This window comes from Grampus griseus, assembly GCF_964374135.1.
Source record: "Grampus griseus genome assembly, chromosome: 14".
Lineage (NCBI taxonomy): Eukaryota > Metazoa > Chordata > Mammalia > Artiodactyla > Delphinidae > Grampus > Grampus griseus.
The window spans coordinates 58,677,141-58,704,548 of NC_139008.1; the positions used below are offsets into that span (position 1 = coordinate 58,677,141).

The 27,408-nt window shown below is 42.6% G+C and overlaps 2 protein-coding genes across 4 annotated transcripts in view; one reads left to right on the forward strand and one right to left on the reverse strand.

The window, feature by feature from the left end:
- Positions 1–4,438, forward strand: part of RNF24 (ring finger protein 24) — a 135,685-nt gene extending 131,247 nt beyond the window's left edge. Inside the window, exons 5-6 of the mRNA XM_082671216.1 lie at positions 2,839–2,918; positions 3,900–4,438. Of these exons, the coding sequence (XP_082527342.1) occupies positions 2,839–2,918; positions 3,900–4,038 (219 nt within the window). The 3' untranslated portion in view covers positions 4,039–4,438. The remainder of the gene's footprint in view (positions 1–2,838; positions 2,919–3,899) is intronic.
- Positions 4,439–12,440: 8,002 nt separating this feature from the next.
- Positions 12,441–27,408, reverse strand: part of PANK2 (pantothenate kinase 2) — a 28,497-nt gene continuing 13,529 nt past the window's right edge. For 2 of the 3 annotated variants that reach the window (XM_082670135.1, XM_082670136.1), the window contains exons 3-7: positions 24,277–24,530; positions 23,031–23,207; positions 19,575–19,698; positions 17,112–17,237; positions 12,441–13,448 (exon numbers count right to left, since the gene is read on the reverse strand). In XM_082670135.1, coding sequence (XP_082526261.1) covers positions 13,398–13,448; positions 17,112–17,237; positions 19,575–19,698; positions 23,031–23,207; positions 24,277–24,530 — 732 coding nt within the window. In that variant the 3' untranslated portion in view covers positions 12,441–13,397. Of the gene's footprint in view, positions 13,449–17,111; positions 17,238–19,574; positions 19,699–23,030; positions 23,208–24,276; positions 24,531–24,807; positions 25,026–27,408 lie in introns of those variants that run through there. The other variant, XM_082670137.1, reaches the window with a different exon arrangement.

Sequence of the window (27,408 nt, forward strand, 5' to 3'; positions counted from 1 at the left end):
AAAAACGGGCAAAGAATTTGAAAAGACGTTTCTCCAAAGAAGGTACACAAATGGCCAGTAAGCACATTGTTAGTCATTAGGGAAATGCAAATCAAACCCCCAATGAGATGTCAACTTCATACCATCTAGGATGGATATAATCAAAGAGACAGACAATAATAATAACCTGAAGATATGGAGAAATTGGAGCCCTCATACACTGCTGGTGAGAATGTGAAATGGTTTGGCCACTTTGGAAAACAGTTTAGTAGTTCCTCAAAAAGTTAAACATAGAGCTACCATATGACCCAGCAATTCTACTCCTAGATATATACCCAAGAGAAATGAAAACTCTTAACAGATACTTGTGCACCAATGTTTAGAGCAAGATTATTCACAACAGCCAAAAGGTATAAACAACCCAAGTAGCCATCAACAGATGAATGGATAAATGTGGTATATTCATATAACAGAATACTATTTTGCCACAAAAATGAAGTATTGATTCATGCTACAGCATGAATGAACTTTGAAGGTATCTTTCTAAGTGAAAGGAGACAGGCACAGAAGACCACATGTTGTATGATACCATTACATGATTCCATTCCATTTTGAAATGACCAGAATAAACAAATCCATCAAGAAAGGAAGTTGATTAGTGGTTGCCAGGGGAGAAGGTGGAATGGGGGGTGACTGCTTATGGACATGGGCTTTTGGAAGCAGATGATAAAAATGTTCTGGAATTAGATAGTACGATGGTTGCACAACTCTGTGAATATATGAAAAACTGCTGAATTGTACACTTTACAGGGGTGAATATTATGATGTGTGAATTATATATCTCCATTTTTAAAAAGGAATGAGAGAAACAATCTTGTTGAAACACTGGAAAGTAAAGCTTATTTGCAAAATATGATCTGTAAATTTGTAAAATTAGTTTGACCCTTGAGGGAACTTCTAAGAAGTCAGATCTAAGGCTTTTCTCTTCATGATTGACCTTGGCTTTTGGTCAACTTTAGTGCTTAACACATCAGAATTTATTTTGTTTTTTTTTTCAGGTGACTATGGTTTTAGAATTTTTTAAGAAGAACGTAATAGCCATTAATAGTAACTCCATTTGAAAAGGCTACAAATCTAATTTTGGATTCTGGAAAAATAACCAAAGCAACGTCTTGCCCTTTGGCAGGGTCAGCACTGAATATCTACAGGGCAGAGCCAGCAGTCCTCACCCTCTTTCAGAAGGCTATGCTGGGAGGGAAGCTGGGTTAAGGCCAGAGGACCTTTTCACACAATGTAGGAGGTGGGAACATCATTTCCCCTTTACAGATGGGAAGCAGAAGCCCAAAAAAGATCATCCCAAAGTTGGAACCGCTAGTTTCTCATCTTTACCCACAGCTTGTTCTTAACCTTCCTCCAGAAAACAAAACTGGGCTTGAAAATAGTACTCCCATCACTAAATTTAAACGTGAATAAAAACAACTGGTATTGGTAGACTGCCTTACTGCCTCCTCAGGCCTGCCCCCAACCTGAGCTGATGACAGTCCCAGGCAGGGGGCTGGGGGTATGTACTATCTTCACTCTACAGATGAAGCAACAGAGCTTGAGAGGCATCATGATGGCAGAAGTCACACAGCTTGGGTGTCCGAGCCAAGGCCAGCCATCTGTCCTGCCTTCCTCCCTGCTCTCCTGCTGTCTCAGCAGTAATGCCAAATCTGATAAGACAAGTTATCCATGCTCCTCCTCCTGTGAAGATCTTGTCTGCTATATACATAATGCCCTGAGAGCTCCCTGGAGAAGGGTGTTGGAAGACCAACAGCCACAGCACTGGCCACAGGACACCAAGAGCCATGTGTCCTGTCACATAACCTAAGAATACTGGGTTACTTGTTATAGGTTAAGAAACAGGTGACAGGGAGACAGGTCAGCAGTCTGGACAAGAAATGGTGATGGTTGAACCAGGATCCCTGGAGATGAACAGGGAAGCAAGCAGGGAGGAGTTCAAGCTTTGGGCAGACGAAAGTGTAACAGACCTGGGTCCCCAGCCAGACCTGGCCACTCACCTCAGACAACATGGTTACTGCTCTGAGTTTCTGTTTCCCCATTTGTAAAGTGAGTAAATGGGATGATACCTGGTGTCCCTGGGCACTGGTAAGTGCCCAAGAAGTAGTGGTTGGAACCCAGCATCTGGCTTTGAAGAAGGCTTCCTTCCAAGCAGTGGAGCCTAGCCACCTGTCAGAGCCATCCTGCCCCATCTGCACATTTTCATAAGGTTAAATTCAGTGACTCTTGAATAACTTTTTATAAGACAAAGACAGACACTGACAGAAGGACAGTGCCAAAGTAAGGGGCCCCAGGAACTACAAGAAGCATACTACTGCAGGCTGTGCCATGGTTTATAGTTTCCAAGTTATGAAAACTGGAGAAAGGAGAGCCCCAGGGCCTGCCCCAGGGTGCGAGCAGTCCCTTCAGGGGCCCTGCTGCTGAGCAGGCAGAGCATTCCCTGCAGAAAGTCAGCCTCTTGGCACAGCACAGAAAATTACATTATGCTCAGTCTATCTGGTGAGAATAAACCTAAGTCAGACTCTTCTGATGGACTGAAGTAAAGAAACCTGCCTCTTGCTTTCTGTCTTCTCCCATCTGCCCTCCATCTTGAAGACACGTGACAGGAAGAGCAGGAGATTCTTCTTCAGAAGACCTTGCCGATTCGAGCCTGTTTCTTTCACTTAAAGAGTTGTGGGACATTGGAAGTCCCTTCAAATGGCTGGGCCTTGGGGGCCTGCACTTTACAGGCCCCCGCCCTTGGGGGCCTGGGAGAGTCCTTAGCAGATACTTTGCCTCATCTGTGAATCTGTCTTTCAGCTCTGTGCAGTGTGCCTAGAAGACTTCAAGCCTCGAGATGAGTTGGGGATTTGTCCATGTAAGCATGCCTTCCACAGAAAGTAAGTATTGGTGTGGAATTATTTAAGAGGACCTGAGTTTGAGGCACATTGACCAACTCACTTGTAGGCTTGGAGCAGTGCCAGACAAGCTTGATGGCTTCATGACTGGTTTATAATGCAGAAAGCTGAAAGTGCCCTACAGGCTGTTTTGTGTGTGTGTGTGACATTAGGAGGGATCAGGGTGGTGGAACGTGAATACCAAGGCAGGACTTCAGGCAGAGCGCCAGACAAGCCCACACCTCCTTGGAGCCCAGGCTATAAAGAGCTGTTTTACTGGAACTTTCCAATGAGAGTTTCCTTTCCTAAAAACTTATTTTAATCAAAACCATAGTTATGGGCTTCCCTGTTGGCGCAGCGGTTGAGAGTCCGCCTGCCGGTGCGGGGCACACGGGTTCGTGCCCCGGTCCGGGAAGATTCCACATGCCGCGGAGCGGCTGGGCCCATGAGCCATGGCCGCTGAGCCTGCGCGTCCGGAGTCTGTGCTCCGCAACGGGAGAGGCCACAACAGTGAGAGGCCCGTGTACTGCAAAAAAAAAAAAAAAAAAAAAAAAACATAGTTATTTTAAATCAAAATAAATAAGTCTGAATGTAAATAGTAGTGTGGGACCATCTCCTCCCCCCTCCTACAGACATATTTAATACTCCCCCTTTTCTTGCAATTTTATGTGTTTTGTATTTCTATTAGAAAACTTCATTTCTCCTCCTTCTCACCACCCTCCTCAATGTACTTCAGTCTTTAAGAAGTCATGGATGACTGAGGGTATAGCATACTGACTGTAGCTTCTTGGAAAGCTGGAGTCTCTGGTTCCTCCAGAGGGCGAAATGCATTCTCCACCCAGTGGTAGAACTCTTTGGGACCTGGCTGTTCACTCCAGTCCCCACCTCTGAGCAACAGATATGTTCAACATGTGAGGCATATGGGCAGGGGGTGCCACGAGCATGGGACTGACCTCTTCCTTCTTGTGCTGTCTCGTTCTGCAGGTGCCTTATTAAGTGGCTGGAGGTTCGCAAAGTATGTCCACTGTGCAACATGCCGGTTCTGCAGCTGGCCCAGTTGCATAGTAAGCAGGACCGTGGACCCCCACAGGGTCCCCTCCCTGGGGCAGAGAACATTGTATAGCTCATCACAAGGATCAAACTGTTGCAGAAGCCAATGTCTGCGTGGAGCCAGGAGGAACACAAGCAGTCTCTGTGTTGGCTGCTCTACCTGGGGCACCAGCTGCTGCTTCCTTTGTCTAATGAAGAACTCTTGGGCCAACTAGGCTGGGAACCGAGACTTCTGGATCTTGTGACAACCAAAGTACTCTGACACTACCCCATGCCAAGAGAAGAGGAGTAGATGAGCCTGCGGGTTTGGTTCAAGAAACCTCATGAGGGTCTCTTGCTAACTCCATTGCACTCTGTCTCCCAGACACTTATCTCCATGTCAAGGTGAATCTTTATCAAGCAGAAGGGACGATAAACACAAGTGTTAGAGAAGGGAACTGAGGGCAGGTCTTTAAAGCCACCCCCACCCCGACCCTGTGGACACATGAGCTTCTATGCAGACCGTGCACGCCTTTGCAACAGCAAACCCTCCTAGCAGCCCCAGCCAAGTAAAAACAGTGGTTACCTCAGCCCAAGCACAACCGGCTGCAGTGCCGGAGGCAGTGCCAACAAGGCTTTTCACGTTATGTCCCTTTGATAAGGCCATCTTAGAACCCAAGGCTTTGGTTACAAAAAAGCAGCAGTACCCATCACCACAGGTCCTGCCTCAAGTTCACAACACTTGCTTATCAAATCATCTAAGCTAGAAACATTAGATGTGCTTGGAAAGGTCTGGTCAAAAGCCATTTCCTCTTATTTCCCCTCCTACTCACCAGTGAGGCACAGCCAAGCTGCCATCAGGAGCCCCAGCAGGGGGTGGGCCTCTGAGCCCATGCTGTCCCTGTATGACCTGGGGGCCTCAGGGTGCTGCCCACATTCCCACATATGCAGTGTGGTTCCAGCGTACCTGCTGGTCTTGGCCCACTGCCTCAGTAGGAAGCTGCTGTAAGCCCCTCACATGGCTCCAAAGAGGAGCATCTTACTGATAACGGCCAGTCCCCTTGGCCCTGCTCAGCTGAGAGGAGGATGCTAACCCCCTTGCTTCTTCCCATCCTTCTCTCTGTTCTCTTCCCTCTCTTGCCCTCTCTTTCTACTCAAAAGAAAATGCCCATCGTTGACTTAACAATTTGAAGTATCACAAATAAGATCCCTATGTAATTCTGAAGCCAGGGAAATGCTAGAAATTGTGAATAGTTTCAGGAAGCTCCTGCAAGGCTATTCACCATTGGTGTGTGCTTCAGTATTTGGACTTGGATAACTAACTGAAAGTGTCTTTATAGGGGAGAAACACATGCTGCTCTTTCACTCTTTCTCTCCAACTTTTCTAGAAATGACTCAGAGTCTAGCAGGATTCATGACTATTTTATAAGTTAGCTATGTGAAACAGCATTGGGTCAGATAGAAAGCTCTCTTCCACAGCCCTGCTCTCCACCTCCTTCCATCACAGGGGTGGGACTCCTCATCAACAGCTTTGCCTCTCTGCCCCATCCCCCAAGTATGAGTGGGGGCAGTTTCTCATTGGAAATACAGCCTGCATGATACGGAGAGTGGAGGAAACTTTGCTACTCTGTTCATGGCGTATCTCCAGGAATTTTCTTGGAATCCAGCCTCTACCGTCTTAGAATGGGCGAGGGAACCTGTCCTTGGCTCAGGTGGCTGGGATCAGATGAGGAGGAAAATTCCCATTAGCCTAGAAAAATGCTGGGCAGAATCCAGTTTGGGAAATTACAAATCCAGTTGGTCGGAATTGGCTGTACCCTATGTGTGACCTATTCATGGTATGCTAACTGGACTGCTTCTTTAAACAGGGCAAGGGAAGTGTGGAATATTTTTATATGAAAGCCTTAGTCTGTCTGGCACCCATGAAAAGAACTATTTGTACACTCCTACTTTCACCCTGTTTCTGCATTCTCTATTTTGTAGCACAATAGAGTTGAATGCTGCAAAGCACCCAGTTTATAGTGAAATGTTTTCAGTGACCAATGTCAGAAGTAGGCTTACTTTGGACTAGCCTCATTAATAGCCAACGCTCACCATTTTCACATAATGGCTTTGGGACAAATGTCACCTCTTAGTTATGGGGTTCCAATAGGAAATAGAACTTTTCCCTTCAAAGGAGGAATTCTTGTGTTCTATACTGCAAATTATTTCATCGCACAGCTTTTGTAGGATTATAGCCTTTCAGTGCGTCAGTACCAAGGAGACAGCCTCACGAAGTCCCTCTATTTGTAGGGAGGCAAATTAATTCATCTCACGGTGTCACAGCTAAAGGCCAGTTGGACCAGACATTCAAAGCCCATCCATTAGAGGAAAGCTTGAGAGTGCTGTGCGCTCCCCACTAGGCACCATCATGGGTCTGCTTTACACCATAACCTCAACACTTGTGAATGTGCAGGGCTTTTAAAAACCCAGCTCTTCTAAGGTGGGGCTTGACACTGGAGTGGTTAAGAGTGTTCGCTCTGCTTATAGTCATCTTCCCTTTCTTGGCTTGGTGTCCTTCTATTGCAGCATGGCCAGTGTCACCTGCAGTAGTTATTACTCTTAGCAACACAACGTGAATGTGTTTGCTCCCCACATCTGGGTCCTCCTCCAGAACGTCCCAGTGCTGCACTGCTGTAACTGAGAACGGCCAGGGTTTAATTTATGTCTTCCTTTAATTCTAATTAAAATCACAGTTTTATGTGAAGGACAAGGTCAAATCTCCATTCAAAAAAACTTATTTTTAAAGAACAAGGATCCCTTAATACTCTTTGATCAAGCTCACACCTCACAGTGAGGCTGCCCTGTCCAAATCTATCTCCATGAGTTGTTGACCTTTTGTTAATCTGTAGACATGTGAGGACTCTGGTCTGCTTTTGGGTCACTGGCAGGTAACGTGATTTTTTAACTTCATCTTAATGTGTCTTAAGCAACTCAGAGATTGGGTGTTGCATGCTGTGGGTTACTGGAGCAAAACTCAGACTCAACTGGACTCCATGGGTGGGTGAATCATTATCTAGTTGTTACTAGGGGTACAGCTGAATTCAGCTGGCTTTAGAAACAGGGAACAAAACCAGCCTGACTTGATTCCTGGTTGAGTAGGCCTAACATGCTAGTTGTCATCTGCTGCTTTTCTTTGCCACAGTGATTTGGTTAGGCCTATCCCTAGTAGTTAAGGCCCTAGCCAAGGAACAGGACAAGACAGTAATGGCCAGATGGGAGCAGGTGGACCATGGGGAAGTCTGGGCTGAGGGATACAGGGGACCTCACACCATTGCCAAACACACTGTTCTCGACAAGTCTTGACAAAGATCCTTTCCCCAGTGCCTAGCCCCTCAAATCCATCAAACGAATCCATCAAACGAATGACCTCATGCCCTGTTCCTTTCCACATTACCCACTCCAAAGCCTATCATCTTCATGGCCTGGTCCCATTCTGCTAAGCTGCCCTGAACGACTGTAGTAACTGTTTTTCTGAGAGGTTTTCTGGGAATTATGAAATGCACACAGGGAGGCATCCCCAGAGCTCTGTAGAGAAAAGGTGCTCAGCTTGATTTGAATCACCCCCTTGCCACTCACTAGCCACATGCCTTCCTGCAAGTTAGCCTCCCAAAACCTGTTTCCTTATCCGCCCACCCAGGGATTGTAGGAAGGGTGTCCCCACCAGCTCTTGTGGGGAATTGGCCACCATGTCTGGAGTCCAGCAGGCAGGCCTAGAGTCATGGGGGCTGGTGCTACTAGGTGACACCGTCATGCTGGCCACATGGGGCTCCTCTGTTGTCCCGGTAGAAACAACCTCAGCAGAGAGCCTCCTGAGATGTAGGGGCTCTCCTCTGGGTCCCAGTTCACCTGGCTCCCTTCCCTTTCCCATCTTGATCTTCCTTAGTCACTTCCGTTTACCTTTGCCCACGGTGCTCCCCAACATGGTTGCTCAGTGCTGAATATTCCTTAATTTTTTGAATAGGTAATCCCTTCAAGTGGTTCACAAATCATAAACAGTTAAGTCTTCCTTGCATCCCTGACCTCCAAGCAAGCCAAGTTCCTCACCCCTTGAGCACCCACTATTAGTTCCTTGTGGATTCTTCCAGAGATTATTTATGCATATACAAGTACATACACATGTATGTACATGTGCATGGGGTGTGGGTGTGTGTATACATATATACACACAGACACACACACACAGTTGACCCTTGAACAACATAGGTTAGGGGCGCTGACCCCCTGTACAGCCTGCACATCACTTTACAGTCAGCCCTCTATATCCGTGGTTCAGCATCCAAGGATTCAACCAACTTTGGATCATGTAGAATGTATTCATTGAAAAAAATCCACGTGTACGTAGACCTGCTCAGTTCAAACCTATATTGTTCAAGAATCAACTGTGTGTATGTGTATAATTTTTCTTTTTTACTTGTGTAATACCAGACAAGTATATTCAAGGAACATTCCTAGTCATGTGGGAAGAACCATCCCAGAAGTCAGAATATCTGTAAAAGGTGAGCCCAGAATTGGGGGATATTTCTATAATCACATTCCTTTTGAATAATGCATATTTTCCACTGATTGCAGCATGATGAAATTCTAGTTTGCTACCCCAATCAAACTACAATCCCTCCCTGACCCTAACCACTGATGCCCAAATAACAAGACAGCACAACCAGTTTCCAGCCTATCTTTCTGAGTCTGTTGCAGGGCACTCAAGAGCAGGCTCCACAGCCAAAAGCAACAGCACAGTCCAGCAGCTTTTGCAGGAGCCTGGACAGGCTGCAGCCGCACCTCAGCCCCCCAATCCAGTTTCAAGTGAGGACCAAGAGCCCAGCAGTGACGTCTGGTTACAACTGTCATGGTTTCTTAGGCAAGCCCATGTTTTTGAGGCAGGAGTTTGAGAAGCAGCAGTAACTGAAGGCTGAGACATCCTTCTGTTTTGTGGGGCAGATGTCTCAGATGTTGCTAAGCAAATAGGTGGTCAGCTGCCTCAGCATTAACAGCAGATATGGCCGAACGTTCAAGTTCATGAAGCTACTCCCTTTCCCTTCCCACTCTTTATGAACACACTAAAAAGAAAACGTTCCCATAGAATTTCTCCTCACCCAACATTTTTTCAACAACAGCAATTATCCCACCAACATTTTCTTTAAAAAACAATTAAGTTCATTCTTGCCCCTGCAGGAGATCCAGGTTAAAGCTGCTTCCTCCAGCAGCCTTGAAGGGAGGGGCATGGACTTGTGCCTCTCATTCCTCACCCACCTCCCTGGTATCCTGCCACACAGAACAGCAGCCCAGGGATTCCCTAGATTAAAAGTGCAACTTGGGCCCCTGACCTGAAACTTGCAAAGGAATTGTATGTGAAACTCCACTCTTCTGTCATTTGATGAACCTCTTGTCTTTTTCATTGTTAGCATTTAGGAATTTGAGTAAAGGAGATGAAAGTGTCTAAATTCTGGTGAAATTTGCAGTTGTTAACTGGAAAATGCTGGGTCATGTTCCTTTAGTAGATTAACGAAGGCTTCCACGTGCCATGGAATGTGCTTCCATTTGATTGGGAACATGAGGAAAACAGAGGGGCTTGTTCAGTAAATATTATTCCAGTTCAGCTTCAGAGCCTAAATTGTTGTTGCAAGATGCAGTTTTATTCCACTTTTAGACCAAGCATCAGCACACTTGGCTTACCGACCCAGTGCTCCCTTCTGTGGCTGTAGTGTCAGGGCCTCCCTGCTCCAGGGACATGTACCCACATTGTGGGCCCCACCAGTGTCAAAGGACTTGTCTATTCTTCCATGAAGCCCCTCTCAGCTCCCTAGGCCAGTACAAGCCTGGCGGACCTGTGTCTCGGGCCAGGTGCACACCATCCCTCCATCCACCCCTTCCCTCCCAGGCACCCCCGCTAGAGCAGGAGAGGCAGATGAGGCTAGTGTTAGGAAGTCCTTCCTGGTAACAGCTCAGTCTTCCAAGAGAGTGTTCCTGAACTGTCATCTCTGGGTCTCTTGACAGATCTTTGCCAGAAAGAGTGGATATTAGTCCTATAGTTTTAAGCCTATTGGGGTTTATTCACTAGATATCGTATAACTCCCTCAAAAAAAGGTTTATGAAATGCTGAACCTCAGGTTTCATAGACATGTTTGTACACCAAGAATTATGCAGCAGAATATTTTTAAACATTCGCAGTTTTTTGTAAGCTATATATTTTTGTATATTTAATTGCTATTTTAAAATTTTAATGCATTTTGCTAATTACTCTTGTTTAAAAAATAAGACATGCATGTAACTGACTTAAATGTAAATAAAAAGCAGATTTTAAAAATACTTTGTGCTGAGCATGTACACACCCTTGGTCACCCACATCCCACTTAAGCCCATGTAGCAAGAGCTGAAGAGTGGTTCTGAACAAACAGAATTGGTCAACAGCAACAGGTGATTGTGACAGAGGAGCCTGGCTTATCTCTTCCCATGGTGTGGGGTGCCAGTCAGGGGTGATGAGTGGAGCACCAGGCCACAGCAAAGGAGAAGGCAGAGAGGCCAAGGCCCCCCTGCCACCCTGGCCTCAGCACCACAGGTGTGGCTGGACACAGTCAAGCAGTCTCCCAAATGTGGACACCAGTGCTCAGGAGGTTGCAGTGGTGGAACCGGCCCACGCCTCACCCCCCTAGCTATAACCCAGGTCTGGAAATACCAACTATTCTGTTGGGAGGAGAAAAAAACATCTCCTGGTCCAAAGCCATCCTGTGGCAGCTACTGTTTCTACTCACCAACCCTCACTAGGACTCTGTAGCTCAGCTTTGGCCCCATAGCTTCAGGGAAACTGCTCCCCCTCAAGGCCACCCATGGCCCTGCAACCAAATCTGTGCCACCTCTGAAACCTCCTCTTAATGCAGGTGCCTGGAGAGCTCCTCTCCCCTCAAGTCTCCAGAGCAACGGGCCCCCTGCACTAGTCCCCTCTGACCACTCTTCGGTGTTCTTCGCAGCCTCTTCCTTGTCTGCACATCTCTTGTTATTCTCACTCTACCTTGGGATTCACTAAATTCCCACCTACGTTTTACCCACCTACATGCACATCATTCTCAGGTCTCTGACCTAAATATCCAGATACCTATTTGGCATCAAAAATCAGGCAGCCCAAAACCAAGTCTCCCCAGCAAGCCTAGGTGCCCTCACAGAACCTCCTTCCCCCACTTCCAATCTCCACATCTCTAAACTCAACCCTCTAAAGCATCCCTCTCTACCTGACCATCCACTGCTCCCATCTTGGTTTGGCCACCTTCCTTTCACACCTGGACCATGACCACAGCCACTACCACCCCCACTGCCTCTAACAGGTGAGTGTGGGATGGGACCCTCAGGCTAGTATTTGGAGGGCTGACTGGAAGGGATAACTGCTAAGATGAAACAGGGCAGTGGCTTAGACCAGAGTGGTAGCTGTGGTGACAAGACTGAGTTTACATGCATCTCACAAACTGGAGGTAGTGAAGTGGCAGGAAACTGGGAGAGGATGCTGGCGGAGCTTCAGGGAAGAGGATGGAGACATTTCTGTGTAAAGATGGCCTTGGAGATACAGAAGAGAAGGGAAGCGGGAAAGGGGAAGAGGGAAGAGAAGGCAGTCAATGCCTTGGGACTGGAGCTCAGAGGCAAGGGCTGGGCCAGATATGCTACCTTAGAAATCAGAGTCAAGGTGAGTGCTGATGACTGCTTAAGGAGATCAAGGATTGAGCCTGAGGGCTAGCAATATCTAATTATCTTCAGTGGAGAATAAATTGGCAGAGACAAAGTGGCCTAGGAGATAGAAGGAAACGCAAGAGGGGTCTGCAGTGTTAGAACTGAGGAGGATGAGAACATGAAATGTCCATTATATTTAGCAACGAGATTCACTGGAGTAAGAAGGATGGGCTGAGCACAAGGCACAAAAAGAAGTCACAGAGGCAGTTTCTCAAGAGCAGGAAGTGGTGAATCCATGGAGGTGGAAGGTGACTTCAAGGCACAAGAGGAAAGGGGGCTCTGCCGGATTCTAGCTGTGTGACTTTGGGCAGTTTCCTCCTCTGTTAAGTTATGGAGATGACAAGGGCTGCATGACACGACCCACAAAAAGCAATAGCACATATTGGCTCAGTGCTTTGTGACAGCCTGGAGGGGTGGGATAGGGAGGGTGGGAGGGAGGGAGACGCAAGAGGGAAGACATATGGGAACATATGTATATGTATAACTGATTCACTTTGTTATAAAGCAGAAACTAACACACCATTGTAAAGCAATTATACCCCAATAAAGATGTTAAAAAAAAAAAAAAGCAATGGGACAGCCTTGTGAGCACAGTAACTGCGGGGAGAGCAGGCGGGACCCCACAAGGCCTCAGAGGTCAACCTGCATCTCCATGGGCAGTGAACAGGCTCACGCTGGCTCCATTCCTCGGTCCAGAGGAAGAAGCCAACCTCTACCAAGACTCCATCTAGAAACCTGTCTCTCCTCAAGCAGCCTTTTGAGCCTCCCACACGCAGCCCCTCCACTAGATCCAACTGAGCCAGCCTCCCAGGCAGTTTCCAGCAAGCACAAGGCAGGGAGCAGAAGGCGGGAGAGCCCCGCCCTGCTCTCCATGAGCTAATCAATGGACACCTCAATTCCTCCCTCTCTACCAGCCTGAAATAACCAGATTCCCCCCACTCCTTGAAAAGCTGTCGATACTGGCAGCCCTCTTTGTCTGCTTTTAGTCTTCCAGATGTGCTTTTTCTACTATCTTACTCACTTCCATCACATCAATTATCCCTCCACTACCCAAGGAAATTCTGCCCAGGGGAGAAGTCCTTTCCCTCCAAACAGACCTTCCCAGGATCTACAGTGTAAACAAGCTGGAACTGCCCTTCCAAAAGTTGCTTAACTGTTAAAGGCACAGAATTAACCTGCCCAATAAGTCTGTAGAACCTTGAAACATGTTTTTCAATACATTCACACAAGCTAAATGAACACCAGCGTTAATGCACATTAAGATGATCTCCAAGGCCTCACTGATAAAATTGTGATTAGATTATAATACATAGTATCAATAGCTTGCCTTACATTTAGCTAGTTCAACAGGACACAAAACCACAGCCCGTTGAACACAGAACAGCTCTCCTCCCCTGAAGTGGCTCCACAAAGTGATGCTGAATTTCAAAAATACACAGCAAGTTGAACAAAGCTATACTGAAGAGCAACTTAAATACAGAGAATTCTCACCAACATGGACATGGTCCACTTTTTTTTTTTTTAATATGTATCTTTCCTTACTGGTTATTAAGATTTATCTTGATGACTTAGAAAAATACATTTGTCCTTTCTCGCTTTGATTCAGGTAGTACACAATCATAAAACTGAGTAAGTCTCTTAAAAAAACAAGTCCACAAATCCCATTGTGGAAGGTTCCAGGAACCCCTCCCCAGGTAACAATCAGGGGATCTTCAATAGCTCAAGGAGTGCTCCAACAGCTCCAAAATAACCCTGAAAAAAAAAAAAAGAAAAAGAAAGAAAAAAATAAGAGCAATTCTCCTTTGACTTATTTAAATTACCATGAATATGATTCCTAGCATTAAAGCCAACACAGCCCTTAATTCCTGACACCCATTTCCTGACTCCCATTTTGCTGAGCCCAAGGCCAGCCTGGGAGCAGAGAAGCTCTGCAGAGCTCCCAGGCAGCGGGGGAAGGACACTCTGGCACATCAGACCAGAGCCCACAATTGGGGCTCCACAAGTTATGAGGCCCAGAGCAGCCCAGTTACCCCTGGTAAAGGACGGTGCCTGGGCCGTCTCCTGCAGAATGAGGCGGTGAGAAGCAACAGGGGGGCCTGGAGCATTTCCAGACAACTCTGGAATGAAGGGAAGATGAGACATGAAGTGCAATGAAGGAGAAGCGGGGACAGGTCACAGAGGGCGAGGGCTAGCTGGGATGAGGGTGGAAAGATGGGGGTGGGATGGGTTCAAGACTCGCCTGAAGAAGCGGATGAGGGTGGCAGACATGTTGATGTCCCTCCCATACATCCGGTCACACCACCCCTGAGAGAACAAGGACACAGGAGCAAGAGATGTGGAGAGCAAGGAAGAGGGTTCCATACAGGATGTGCAAAGCTGAGGTGCCCCAGGCAGCCAAGCAGCTACACCCAGAAAGTCACCGGATGTCTGGATTTGGAGCGGGGCAGCAGTCAGGGCAGTACTGGCAGAGGTGAGCAGCAGAGAATTGGACAACAGAACCTTCAGGCAACGTGTAGAGAAGGGTGAGGACAGAGGAGCAACATCTGAAGAACAGAAGCAACTGAGGGGAAGGCAGAGGCATGAGACAGAGAAGCAGCAGCTGAAGACATTACAGGACCATCTCCTGAAGTAAGTAATCAAGGCCAAATACAACCAAGACATGACAACCCAAACAAGAAACCTAAACAAGGATTAAATATAAAAGAAAATGAGGCAAAACCCATACTGGCAGAAATCAGCAGGAATCAGAGAATAATCGTACAACGATACAGAATCCATCAAGGTCTCCAAAGGATGCAATCAGACAGTAAAGTACTGTAAGAAAGAAAGAAGTGACTGAAGAAGGAATATGGGAAGATCCTGGAAGACCTGCTATGGATTAGAAGAACATATGAGGGACTTCCCTGGTGGCACAGTGGTTAAGAATCTGCCTGCCAATGCAGGGGACACGGGTTCGAGTCCTGGTCCGGAAGATCCCACATGCCGCGGAGCAACTAAGCCAGTGCGCTACAACTACTGAGCCTGCACTCTAGAGCCCGTGCTCCGCAACAAGAGAAGCCACCAAAATAAGAAGCCCACGCACTGTAACGAAGACCCAACTCAGCCATAAATAAATAATTTTTTTTAAAAAAAAGAACATATGAGAAGTCTCTGAAATATAAATAACTAAGGTTTAGTCTATTTTCCAAGAAAAGCTTCTCCAAAGAACATGTGGCCACACAACAGAGAGGCCTGCCCTTTCACTCTTTTTTGGCTTTAAAAATAAGCAGCCATGGGGACTTCCCCAGTGGTCCAGTGGTTAAGCATCTGCCTTCCAATACAGGGAACACAGGTTCAATCCCTGGTCAGGGAACTAAGATCCCACATGCCGCAGGGCAACTAAGCCCGTGCGCCACAACTACAGAGCCCATGCACTCGCCCGCACACCTCAACTAGAAAAGCCTGCGCACTGCAACAAACAGCCCGCATGCCAAAAAGAAAGATACTGCATGCCACAACGAAGATCCCGTTTGCCGCAACTAAGACCTGACGCAGCCAAGTAAATAAATATTAAAAATAATAAAAAATAAATAAGTAAGCAGCCACATGAATGTATTATGAGAGAAAGTCAGAAACTGTAGAAGGGACACAACTGAGCAAGACTCAGCCACACTCAGAAACCCACAATTACAGCCAGAGGACAGAATTCAAGGGTGTTCACTTTATTTATTTTATTTTTTTAATTTTTTTGGCCGCAGCACGCAGGAACTTAGTTCCCTGACCAGGGATGGAACCTACGCCCCCTGCAGTGGAAGCACACAGCTTTAACTGCTGGACCGCCAAGGAAGTCCCAAGGGTGTTCACTTTGTAACAGTTAGCTTTACATATAAAGTGGTTTTCTGTATCTGTGTTTTATTTTACAACAAAAGAAGAAGGGATAAAGTTAACCATTATAGTGAGTTCCACTGAAGACCCAAAAGCTACTATCTAGTAAAAGACAGAGGTTGTTACAAGCCAAGAAGTGTAAGATGAGAACAGTAAACAATGAAAGAGAAAGGCTTGAGAAGAATCTATACAAAGCTTTCACAACAGTAGACACACTGACTTCAGTGTGCAGACAGAAGAATATTTCATGACTCAGAGAACCTAAAATAATCAGAGTTCCAGAAGTACAGAGATCGACATCAGAGCCAGAGGCACGAATGTAAATGGAAAACACAGAGACAAACAGAGCCAACAGGCTAACCAGAGAGGAAGTCAAAATGGGAAAAACAAAACATAAAGGGTTCATGTCGTAATTATTATGATATGAAGACGTAAGTTAAAAGAAAAAAGTTAACCTAAGAAACCTCCACATTCTGCCTTGAAAAAGGTTCAAAAGAGGTAGAAACTCAGCAGGAGGCAAGTTATACTAAGATACAGCATTAAACAGGATTTATTTTTATTCTAATATTAAGCAAAATAAAACAGGTCAAAGATCACAAAAAGCAAGATGCATATAAAAGTTATAAGAAACTGATAATTCAGTACTGATTTACTAATATAATAAGATTAGAGGTAAAAAGAAAGTTAGATAACTTAAACTTTAAGCTTTTTGATATGGGGAATTATGCACTTTGGGTTTTAACTATGAACTTAAGCAACTTAAAAGGAAAAACTTAAAGCAACCTTAAAAGAAAAAATAGCCTCTTCATATTACTTCAAATCCTACTTTGATTTCTGTCAATTCATAGAAACACTGTTAAAGTAAATAGGCAAATACAATTCTGAAAAATGTTCATAATAACACTATCTACAATCCACTTTAACACTTTAAAGAGTCCAACTGCCCCACAACCAAGGGGAGGAAAGAGAAAGTCCCTTCCATAGCTCTGGTTCTGTTCCTCAAACTGAAAAACAGAAAGGCACTTTCCAAAATAGGATTATCAGGTTGAGCAATTCAGTTATTCTTTTCCACATAGCCTGTCGATGTGTTATGTTCTTATGATAGTGTGGCTCTAATCCTGGAATGCTTTTTACTGATCTAGTTGTTTTTAGAACATACATCTTAAATAACTGGTAAACTGGCACATGAACTACATCAATACATAAACACTGACATCAAAAAATGAAAAAAGAACTCAGAGTAAGTGCATTTACAAAGTAAGTGCAAATTGCAATGGGGAAAATATAAAGGACGGTTCAGAAAAGAATATGGCATCTGTAATATAGCTGGCTGTTTATCAAGACTTTCTTCTTTAAAACTGAAGCTCAAAATTAAATTAACCAAATATCTACCTTACATTAAATCAGGTAAGAAACAGCTTTTGAACATGACCAAAGTTAACCCATATTATACAAGTACAGAAACAAATAAGTACTACTTCAAATTCCAGCGCAGCATGAACTGCATGCCCTTTATGAAGGTAACATGTCACAGGAAGTAAGTCTGCTTACCTCATGTTCCGAAAAAAGTGCTTTCAACTGTCCCTTGGACCAATAATCCAAAGCATATGCCAAAAGCCGCATGGCGATCGTATTAATTCTCAAGAAATTTCCAACAAATACCACCTGGTTAATGTTCTGAGCACATCAAAAAAAAAAAGGCAATTAGTTTTCATCTTAATTTCTGTTCTCTCATAAAAGCTACCCCAAAGAGAGTACCATGTACATAGTTTTTAGCAGCAAGTTGACTGCTGATCAAAAAAAAGTATTTACATTTAATCCAGTTGATCCAGGGCTACTTAAATTTGACCCCCAGACAACTCTAAACCTACTTCAAAGTATGCCAGAAAATGTCACAGGAGAATACAGATTAGGAAAAGCATTTGAATTAAATATGACAAACAATAACTACAATTAAATAAAAAGTTTTATACAGATAAGTAAAAAATATTAAGACCCAATTCAAAGAAGAAAAGTAACACAAATAGGCAAATTATACAAGAAATATCACAGACAAAAAAATTCAACCTCACTAAGTGAGCAAAAAAAGTAAAATTTTAGATCCATTAAAAGTTAGCAAAGAACTCCAGATGTTGGCAGCTTCCTTCCTTGGATGTCTGAGTGACCCAAGATCTTACATCCTGCGGAGAAGGAAGAATTCGAACATCAGCAGAAGGAGCTGGAAAAAAATCTGCAACTCCATCATTACCAAGCTGTACCAGAGAGTGCAGGAGGCACATACCAGGAGGAATGCCTGGGGGCCGAGCTCCTCCATCTGGTGGTGCCTCCTCCGCACCCACCACTGAAGAGGTTGATTAAGCCAACCCAGTATAGATTTAGCATTGTTTCACAAAAAACACTGAAGGACCCAAATGTGTAGCAAATTCCAAGGCAGTTTTAAAGCTGAGCTGCTATAGTAAACAACTGGGCATTCTTGATACTTGAACAGTGAATATGTATACAGGGAAAGGAAATAAAATTGCACTTTATAAGCACTGTATTTTAAGTGGAAAATGCAATGTCTTAAATAAAACTGTATTTTAAATTGGCACCATAAAAAAAAGTTAGCAAAACAAACAACTAACTGAAATTCTACCCCCAATATTAGTCAAGTTGTGGTAAAACCAATCCATTCATTCATTGCTAAAAACGATCTAAATTGATGCAGCCCTTGTGCAAAGCATCTTGGCAATACCTATCACAATTCATAAGTATGATATTCTTTAGATGAGAAATCTCACTCCTGAGTAAGTCTCTTATCAAGAATAAATCCATCCAAGGAACAGCTTCATGCTTAAAAATGCTTTACTGCGGGCTTCCCTGGTGGCGCAGTGGTTGAGAGTTTGCCTGCCAATGCAGGGGACACGGGTTGGGGACACGGGTTCGTGCCCCGGTGCGGGAAGATCCCATATGCCACGGAGCGGCTGGGCCCGTGAGCCATGGCCGCTGAGCCTTGCGCGTCTGGAGCCTGTGCTCCGCGACGGGAGAGGCCACAACAGTGAGGGGCCCGCGTACCACAAAAAAAAAAAAAAAAAAAAAAGCTTTACTGCAGAGCTATCATTGGCAAGCAACCAAATGCCCAGTTCTATGTGAATGACTTATGACATAAAAAGTAATCAAATATACAACCATGCAATTTATAATATTTAAGTAAAAAACATAGAATGGTATGTACACCAACTAAAATATCTTAAAATACATAAGCACAGGACTTAAAGGAACATGTAACAAAGAAAACAGAAGTGTTAAAATATTCAAATAAAGAATTCTTAATTTCTTCATACTGATACAGTATTTTTAACTAAAAATGAGACAATCCTTTTGTACCTCTTGAGGTTTCCTTTTTAAATCACATGCTTATATTATCTATTTAAAAGAATAATTTTAAACAAAAGTGTATAAATAGGGATAAGCTATAAAGCAGCACCAACTGGATCCCCAAGGGAAGGTCATTCTTAGTTCTTTCATAGCCCTGTACAATGCTGCTTGACCTGAATGCTACAAGGCAGCACTGTAAAGAAGCTGAAAGCACAAAGACAGCTCTGCTGCAGTGGAGGGGGAGCAGGGTGGGCATTCCTCGGCCCACTCAGTCTTCTCCCAGCTTCAGTGCCTTCCTCTGGATTCATTCCCAGGGACTCTAGAGCTCAACAGTGGGCGTGGCGTCTAGATTCAGCATGGCCATCCATCACCACCACCCAACAGTCCCCATCATCTGCAATACTGGCTACCTTCCCTACCTTCCTCTACTTTTCCTCTACTTCTAGATAGTAGCAGTGTTTATCTTGAGTAAGGACAAAAAAATGTGTTAAGACTAATCTACAGGTGAAACGTTTTAACTTTGCCAATGAAACAAACTCCACCACTTAAGACTACATTTAGGCACTGTTCAGAGAAAACAGACGTATACAAGGCGGGGCCCACATAGTAAGTTCTGTATTTTCCTCAGAGCAACTAAAAAAATCCATGTCCCCTTACTTCATTAAGGGCACACATTCTTGCTATTGAGCCAATGTTGTTGGTGATGGTGATCAAAGTCGCTCTGGCAAGGTCCTCTTTACTCACAGCTTCTCGCTTCTCCTTGCTCATCATGTTTCCAAAGCTATGATGGAAAAAAAATATCTCATTGCTAAACCAAAGGCAACACAGCTCAATAGAACTTAATGTTACTTTACTAAGACAAAAGTAACTTTCAGGGCACCACTGTTCAAATATTCAAACATTTTATTACAAAATAACAGAGCATCTGCTCAAATAGAAATGCAACTTCAAGAACTCAAGCATTCTTTTTTTTTAAAATAATATGACAAAGAATTTTAGTTTAGTTTAGTTTTTAGTTTTTTCCTCAAATATTTTTTTTAATGAACTTTTATTTTATTTTATTTTATTTTATTTTTGGTCACGCTGCATGGCTTGTGGGATCTTAGTTCCCTGGCCAGGGATCAAACCCATGGCCCCTGCAGTGGAAGCTCGGACTCCTAACCACTGGACTGCCAGGGAATTCCCACACCCCAAGCATTCTGAATGAGCAAATGGCTTTCCCTGTGGTTTCCACTGAAATCTAGCTTTGACGCCACGTATCTGCATATTCAGATCCATAGAAGGCACCATGCTCCTTCTGCAACCAGGCTAAATTTCAGGAAGATGCCTCAATTAGCAATTCGCCCCCAACTGCACAGCTGTTCCACTCAGCTAAATGGTCACATTCACATCTGGTAAACTGCTTTATCTGACAGCTGAGTCCTTGAGTAAACTATTTAAGAGTTTCAGATTTCCCTAGAAGATCAGGTATTTCAAAGTACCTGACCAGCAGAATTGATATCTAAATAACTATGACCTGATCACAAACCCAACCAATCAGAAAAGGAACTGATTATCATTGAGCAGATGCTACAAACATAGAAAATTAAATCTACAGCATTTACAAAGTACCTAAAATTAGTAAACAAATATGTATATGAGTGCCTTTTCTATTATTAAAAACCATGTGCCCCAATACACAAAGAAGCAACTGTATTTCTAAACAATCCAAAAATGAAATTAAGAAAACAATTCCATTTATAATAGCATCAAAGAGACTAAAATGCTTAGGAATATATTTAACAAGAGAATAACACTTGTACACTGAAAACTACAAAACATTGGTAAATGACAGCAATGATCTAAATGGAAAGACATTCTATCTTCTTGGGTCAGAAGACCTGATAGTGTTAGGATGGCAATACTTTCCAAAGTGACCTAACAGACTCAACACAATCCCTGTCAAAATCTCAGTTGCCTTTTAGTGCAGATTATCAACAAGCTGATCCTAAAATTCACATGGAATGTCAAGGGACCCAGGTTAGCCAAAATAATCTTGAAAAAGAAGATTAAGTTGAAGGACTCACTCTTCTCAGTCTCAAAACTTAGTACTACAAAGCTACAGTAATCAAAGCAGTGTGGTACTGGCATAAGGATAGAAATACAGATCAATGCAATAGAAATGAGAGTCCAAAAATAAACCCATACATTTATGGTCAAGTGATTTTCAACAAAGGGGCTGAGAGAATTCAATGGGGAAATAATAGTCTATCCAACAAATGGTGCTGGGACAACTATATATCCTATATAGCCACATGCAAAAGAATGAATCTGAACCTCTACCTCACACCACACACAAAAATGAACTCAAAATGGATCACAGACCTAAATGTAAGAGCTAAAACTATAAAATGCTTAGAAAAAAATACAGAAGTCAGTCTTCATGATCTTAGGTTAGGCAATGATTTCTTATACATGACATCAAAAGCACAAGTGATGAGAGAGAAGATAGATAAGAATGAGTTCATCAAAATTTAAAACTTCTATGCTGCAAAGGCCACCATCAAGAAGTGAAAAGACAACCAACAGACTGGGAGAAAATATTTGCAAATTATATACTTGATAAAGGACCTGTATCCAAAATATATAAGAATTCTTACAATTCAATAATAAAAAGACAAAGAATCCAACTAAAAAATGAGCAAAGACTTGAACAGACATTTCTCCAAAGAAAATAAAGAGCCAATAAGTATATTAAAAGATGTTCAACACCATCAGTCATCAGGGAAGTGCAAATCAAAATGAGAGATCCCAAAAAAAAAAAAAAAAGAGAGATCCCCTTACACCTATTAAGGCAATTAAAACCCGAAAGACAGACAATAACAAGTATTGGCAAGGATGTAGAGAAATTTAAACTCTTATATACGCTGGTGAAACTGTAAAATGGTACAGCCACTTTGGACAACAGTTTGACAGTTCCTCAAAAGATTAAACACTGAGTTACCATATGACCCAGCAATTCCACTCCTAGGTATATACCCAAGAGAATTAAAAACATATGTCCAATTATACCCCAATAAAGATGTTAAAAAAAAAAAAAAAAAAAAAACATATGTCCACACAAAGACTTGTACATGAATGTTTATAGCCCCATTATTCATAATAAACCAAAGAGTTGAAGCAACCCAAAAGATAATCAACTGATAAATGGATAAATACAACATTGTATATCCATACAAAGAATATTATTCTGTAGTAAAAAGGAACAAAGTACTGATTCATGCCACTACATGGATGAACCTTGAAAATACTATGCTGAGTGAAAGAACCCAGTCACAAAAATCACATATTGTATGATGCCATAGAGAGACAGAAAATAGACTAGTGTTTACTAGGGACTGTGGGTGGCGGAATGGAGAGTGACAGCTAACAGATACAAAGTTTCTTTCTGGAATGATTAAAATGTTTCAAAATTGTATTATGAAGATGGCTGCAGAATTCTATAAATATACTAGAAACTACTAAATTGCACACTTTAAACAGGTGACTTCATAGTATGTAAAGCTATTTAAAGGGTAAAAGATATACCCAATACTTAATATTTTATTCCTGTATTTTTTTTTAATTGGGGTATAAATGATTTAAAATGCTATGTTAGTTTCAGGTGTACAGCAAAGTGAATCTGTTATACAAATAAATATAGCCACTCTTTTTTAGATTCTTTTCCCATATAGGCCATTACAGAGTATTGAATAGAGTTCCCTGTGCTATACAGTAGGTCCTTATTAGTCATCTGTTTTATATATAGTAGTGTGTATGTGTCAATCCCAATCTTCCAATTCTTCCTCCCCCATCCCTTACCCCTCCGTAACCATAAGTTTATTTTCTACATCTGTAACTCTATTTTGGTTTTGTAGATAAGTTCATTTGTAGCCTTTTTTAAGATTCCATATATAAAGTGATATCACATGGTATTTGTCCTCCTCTGTCTGACTTACTTCACTCAGTATAAGAATCTCTAGGTCCATCCACCCATGTTGCTGCAAATGGCATTATTTTGTTCTTCTTTATGGCTGATAATATTCCACTGTATTACCTTGTATTTCTTAGAGCACACACGTCCCTTTCCCTTACCTTGAAGCCACAGCCCAGCCTGGCAGTCCAAACCTCTCATAGTCCCCTCCATAAATGTCTCGTACTAGTTTATCCACTTTGGTGCTATCTCCACGTGATGCCATTTCAAGAGCTTCTTCAAATGTGGTACAGCCAGTAAGAAGACAGCAAAGACCAAAAAAAGTTCCTCCTCCAAGACTGTGATTAAAAACAAACATAGCATTATAACATTTTTCAAAATAAGAATAGGCAGGTATTATTTATGAATCCAAAACCATATTCATGTATCAACCCACTCTTGCCCCATCCCAATCATACAGATGCCACTAAGTAGGAAACAAGTCTGTGAAAAGATAAAAATAAAGTGTCTAATGGACACCTTGAAGATACCATATTCACATAAGCCAAGCAAACAAAGCAGCAAAACACAGGGCCCGCTTCTTTACCCATGTCCCCAATGCAGTCTGGGCACCTGCTGAATACTAGGAGCCTCAGGTGCAGATCAGCCCACCAGGGCCATGGTGGCACCACTTCCCTTTCTCTCTCCAAGTGCAAGCCCCGAGTCATCCTCATCCAAGTATCTTGTCACCCTGGGTCATCAGCCCCCCTTACCCGACTAGAACTCCTCCATGAATGTGTTTTCTCTCCCAAAATTACTCCTCTCATTCTTTAACTGACACCTGTTCAAAAACTTGTTTATCCCAATCCCCAGCTCCTGTTTTTCCTCAAGTGATCGCTGATCCTTAAACCAAAAGGTATTCATTCTCATCTGCCACCTAATCCTCCCTTTTCAGACTACCCTCCCCCAAACATTTTTCTACTGCTCAGTACCTCAACTTCTAGATCTCAAGACATCCCCTGGCCATGTGTATGTGTGGATACATGTAAAATCTAAACTAGTTCAAAGCTGGGATCTTGCCTTGCCTTCTCCTTATAAATGCTACCTAGTAGCTTTGGTTACTTTATGGTATATGCATATCATAACACTATCTGAGGGCAGGGACCTTGGGCTCAATGAGTCTGCTGATGAGATGTTTTATGAAACTATGGTAGTGAAATCTTCAGCAATAGAGATTAAAGAAAAGTAGATCATGAAATCAGAATTTCCACAGAGAAACAATATTTGCTTGCACAATCCCAGAGAAACATATCTTTCACATAATTTTAACAGGTTCTTGAAGATGTTCTTACATGCAGTACCTGAAAACTCAGTTTTAACCCATTATGATATCAAGAATAAACAATGACCTTTATATAAAAGACATACCTGGTACCTGTGACCCGCTTATAATTATCTTTGGAATATACTGCTAAGATGCTAACTCCAGAGCCAATGTTCACCAGGAGCAGAGGGTATGGATTTCTCAAATCAAATGGTAACTTCTGACATTTTTCGGAATCAGCAGGGTTTTCAAAGTAATAGCACTGTGACCGTCCATTGAATCCAACTGAGTCAATGTATAAAATTCCTTTTATTAAGCAATCTAGTTCATCAAGTTTGCAAAGCTGAAGATCACCTATCTGTAATGAAATAAAAATGTATTCAGATTTTTTAACAAGCCAAGCAGAAATAAAAACTCTGTTTAATAAGGCATTCCCCTCTACATAAGACAAACCATAAAAGTGCTCATGGATGTGTACTATTTGTGCTTGCTTTACAAAACAGATCTGGAGACAACAAACATAGGGATGGACTGACAAGACAGAATTCTGCTCCCACAGACCCAATACATTCAAACCACCGCAGCAGCTGGAGAAATGTGCCAAAACCCAAGCAGAAAACAAGATGTCTGCTTACGGGGACCATGAGGCAGGAGCACAGCTGAAGGCACAGCCCCATCAGAAAGCAGACTCTAAGAAGTCTAAATGATGCAAGGAGCTGGAAACACAAGGCAGGAGCCACAAGGAATCCAACATCTACCTTCCAAAGACCATCTTCAAGGCTATAGAGCAGTATCAAAGTAGGCCACACTTTATTATTAATAATCTGCAGCCAAAGGACTGAAAGTATCCAATTAGAAAGTAAAATACTTCACTATTTAAACTGATTACAGCCTCAAGGGATGTGGGGAGTTTAGCAGAATCAAAATTTAAAACATTGTTATCAACTTAATTTCATTTAAATAATTAATAAAGGGATAATTAAATTATTATTCATATTATGGAACATTGTATAGCAATTAAGAATGAAGAGGATCTTTATACAAACATACATATATATCAATATATATACTTTTTTTTTTTTTGGCCACGCCGCAAAGCATGCAGGATGTTACTTCCCCGACCAGGGATCGAACCCGTGCCCCCTACAGTGGGAGTGCAGTCTTCACCACTGGACCGCCAGGGAAGTCCCGAGAATGAAGAGGATCTTTATTCAATTAAGAATTGAAGTGGGAAGAACTCCAAGACATGTTTTTAGTCAAAAAAAAAAACAAAACAAGCTGAGAAATATTTTATACAACATGATCCAATTTGCCTTACTTTAAAACCATATTTATATGCACGTGTATGTGTCATACACAGTCATGCACAGAAAAACTAAAAAGATACATGAACTTTTAACTGTGGTAACTTTGCAGAGATGATATAAAACAACTTTCACTTTTTACTCTATGAACTTCTAACCCATTTGAATGCTACCAGCATTATCTACCTACTCAATATATGTGACAAATACAAAGATGCCTCAAACCCCTAAAGCACCTATTTCTGTTTAAAACCAAGTTTAGCCCTGCAAGTCCTCCCCCTTTAATTCAACTCTCATTTGATTACATTATACTCAATTTACTTTGATCCAAAGGAGATGGAAGTTAATAGGTAACTTCATCTTAATCCTTAAGTAATCCCTAATTACGAATATTAAATTACTCCTCTGAGGAAACCCAAGCCCTTGAAAACGTTCATCACTGTCCTTATTTTATCTGCCCATGCCCTCCCTGCCACAATGAATTCAATTCTGATTTCCTGACACTTGAATCTCAAGTGCCAGCATTTTCATGTCAAAGCAAAATCATTTTACACTGGTAGCCTACTGGAATAAAAGTAGTTTTCTGCCATTGTATGTCAAACCAATACCTCCTTTTATCTTTCCCATAATTCATGTTACCTGAAGTACCCTGCTGTGCTATTAATCCTAATGAATCCCAGCCTAATTGACAGTCAGATGACCAAATACGTAAGTTATTTCACTAACTCAAGTTACTCATAATGTATGTGTTGCACCCACAAGCAAACTCAATACAATGTGAGGAAATCTGATTCACATTAAAAAAGAAACAGGGTAAACTCCATATTTTTAAAAATACTTCACTGTGGTTTATTAGATAATAGTTACTCCAGATGCACAAACAGGATTTGTTAGGCATTTCATTTTCCCACAGTTTTCAAGGACAGCGCTGGTGCATACAGATGAGAAATCCCAACAGCATAAGAGCCAATCCCTAAAGTCTAAAATCTACTCTGCACCTCTCCTTGGATTAGCACACAGCACACAACCTCCGGTAACAGCCCAAATGGTATTCAAACATGTTCCAAAGGCATCTCTACAGGGTCCCAGAAATCGAGAGGTTTTCTCCTCTACCTATCAGTTATAATCCAGAGTCCACTGTGACCGCAAAGGAGGGGGACCTCCTCTCCTCCTACCTTCCCGTTTACTCACAGGTAGGAAAGAAACCACTGTAAACCAACAACCAAGGAAAATTCAAGCAAAGAATGCAAAACCAGTTTTAAAATTCATGTCAATTCTATATTATGGTTATGGTCAGTTATGGGAGAAAGAAGATAGAGGACAAAGAAAGACAAAGTCACAAATCATACAATGACACGCAAGGCTGGGGGCAGGGAGAAAATGAAAAACAACATAGGCAAAGGCAGAATCTCTGTAATAACATTCTCATTGGTGGCATTAAAAACATGGTCACTGAAGATATTTTAAATCTACACTGCACTCTGAAGGTCAGAGCCTTGACCAATTCGCCTATCAATTCTCCCATCTACCCCCACATCCACCCTCAAATGACCTAGCCTCAAGGCCTTACACACAGTGTTCACTGAATGAAAACAAAATCAAGGGCCCACTGGCACTCCACCTACTATCCAGACTCCTGTTAACAAGTGTGCAGCTCAGGACACATCAAAAGGCATTTGGGGAGAGCAGACTCTGCTGTCAACCATCTCTGACTAACCCTGAGGCCTGAAAAACACTGCTTTGGACCAGAGTTCCTCATATTTCTAAATAGTAAAATTGCCAAGAAACAAATGAGGGGGATAAGAAAAATTATGTGGTAGATAACGTTGGAAACAATTTTATAACATGAAATGACATTAATTTTTTAAATTATTTTTCAATCACATTGTTCAAGACAATGATATTGTTCCTCACTGGTAGTTCCTTCCTGTG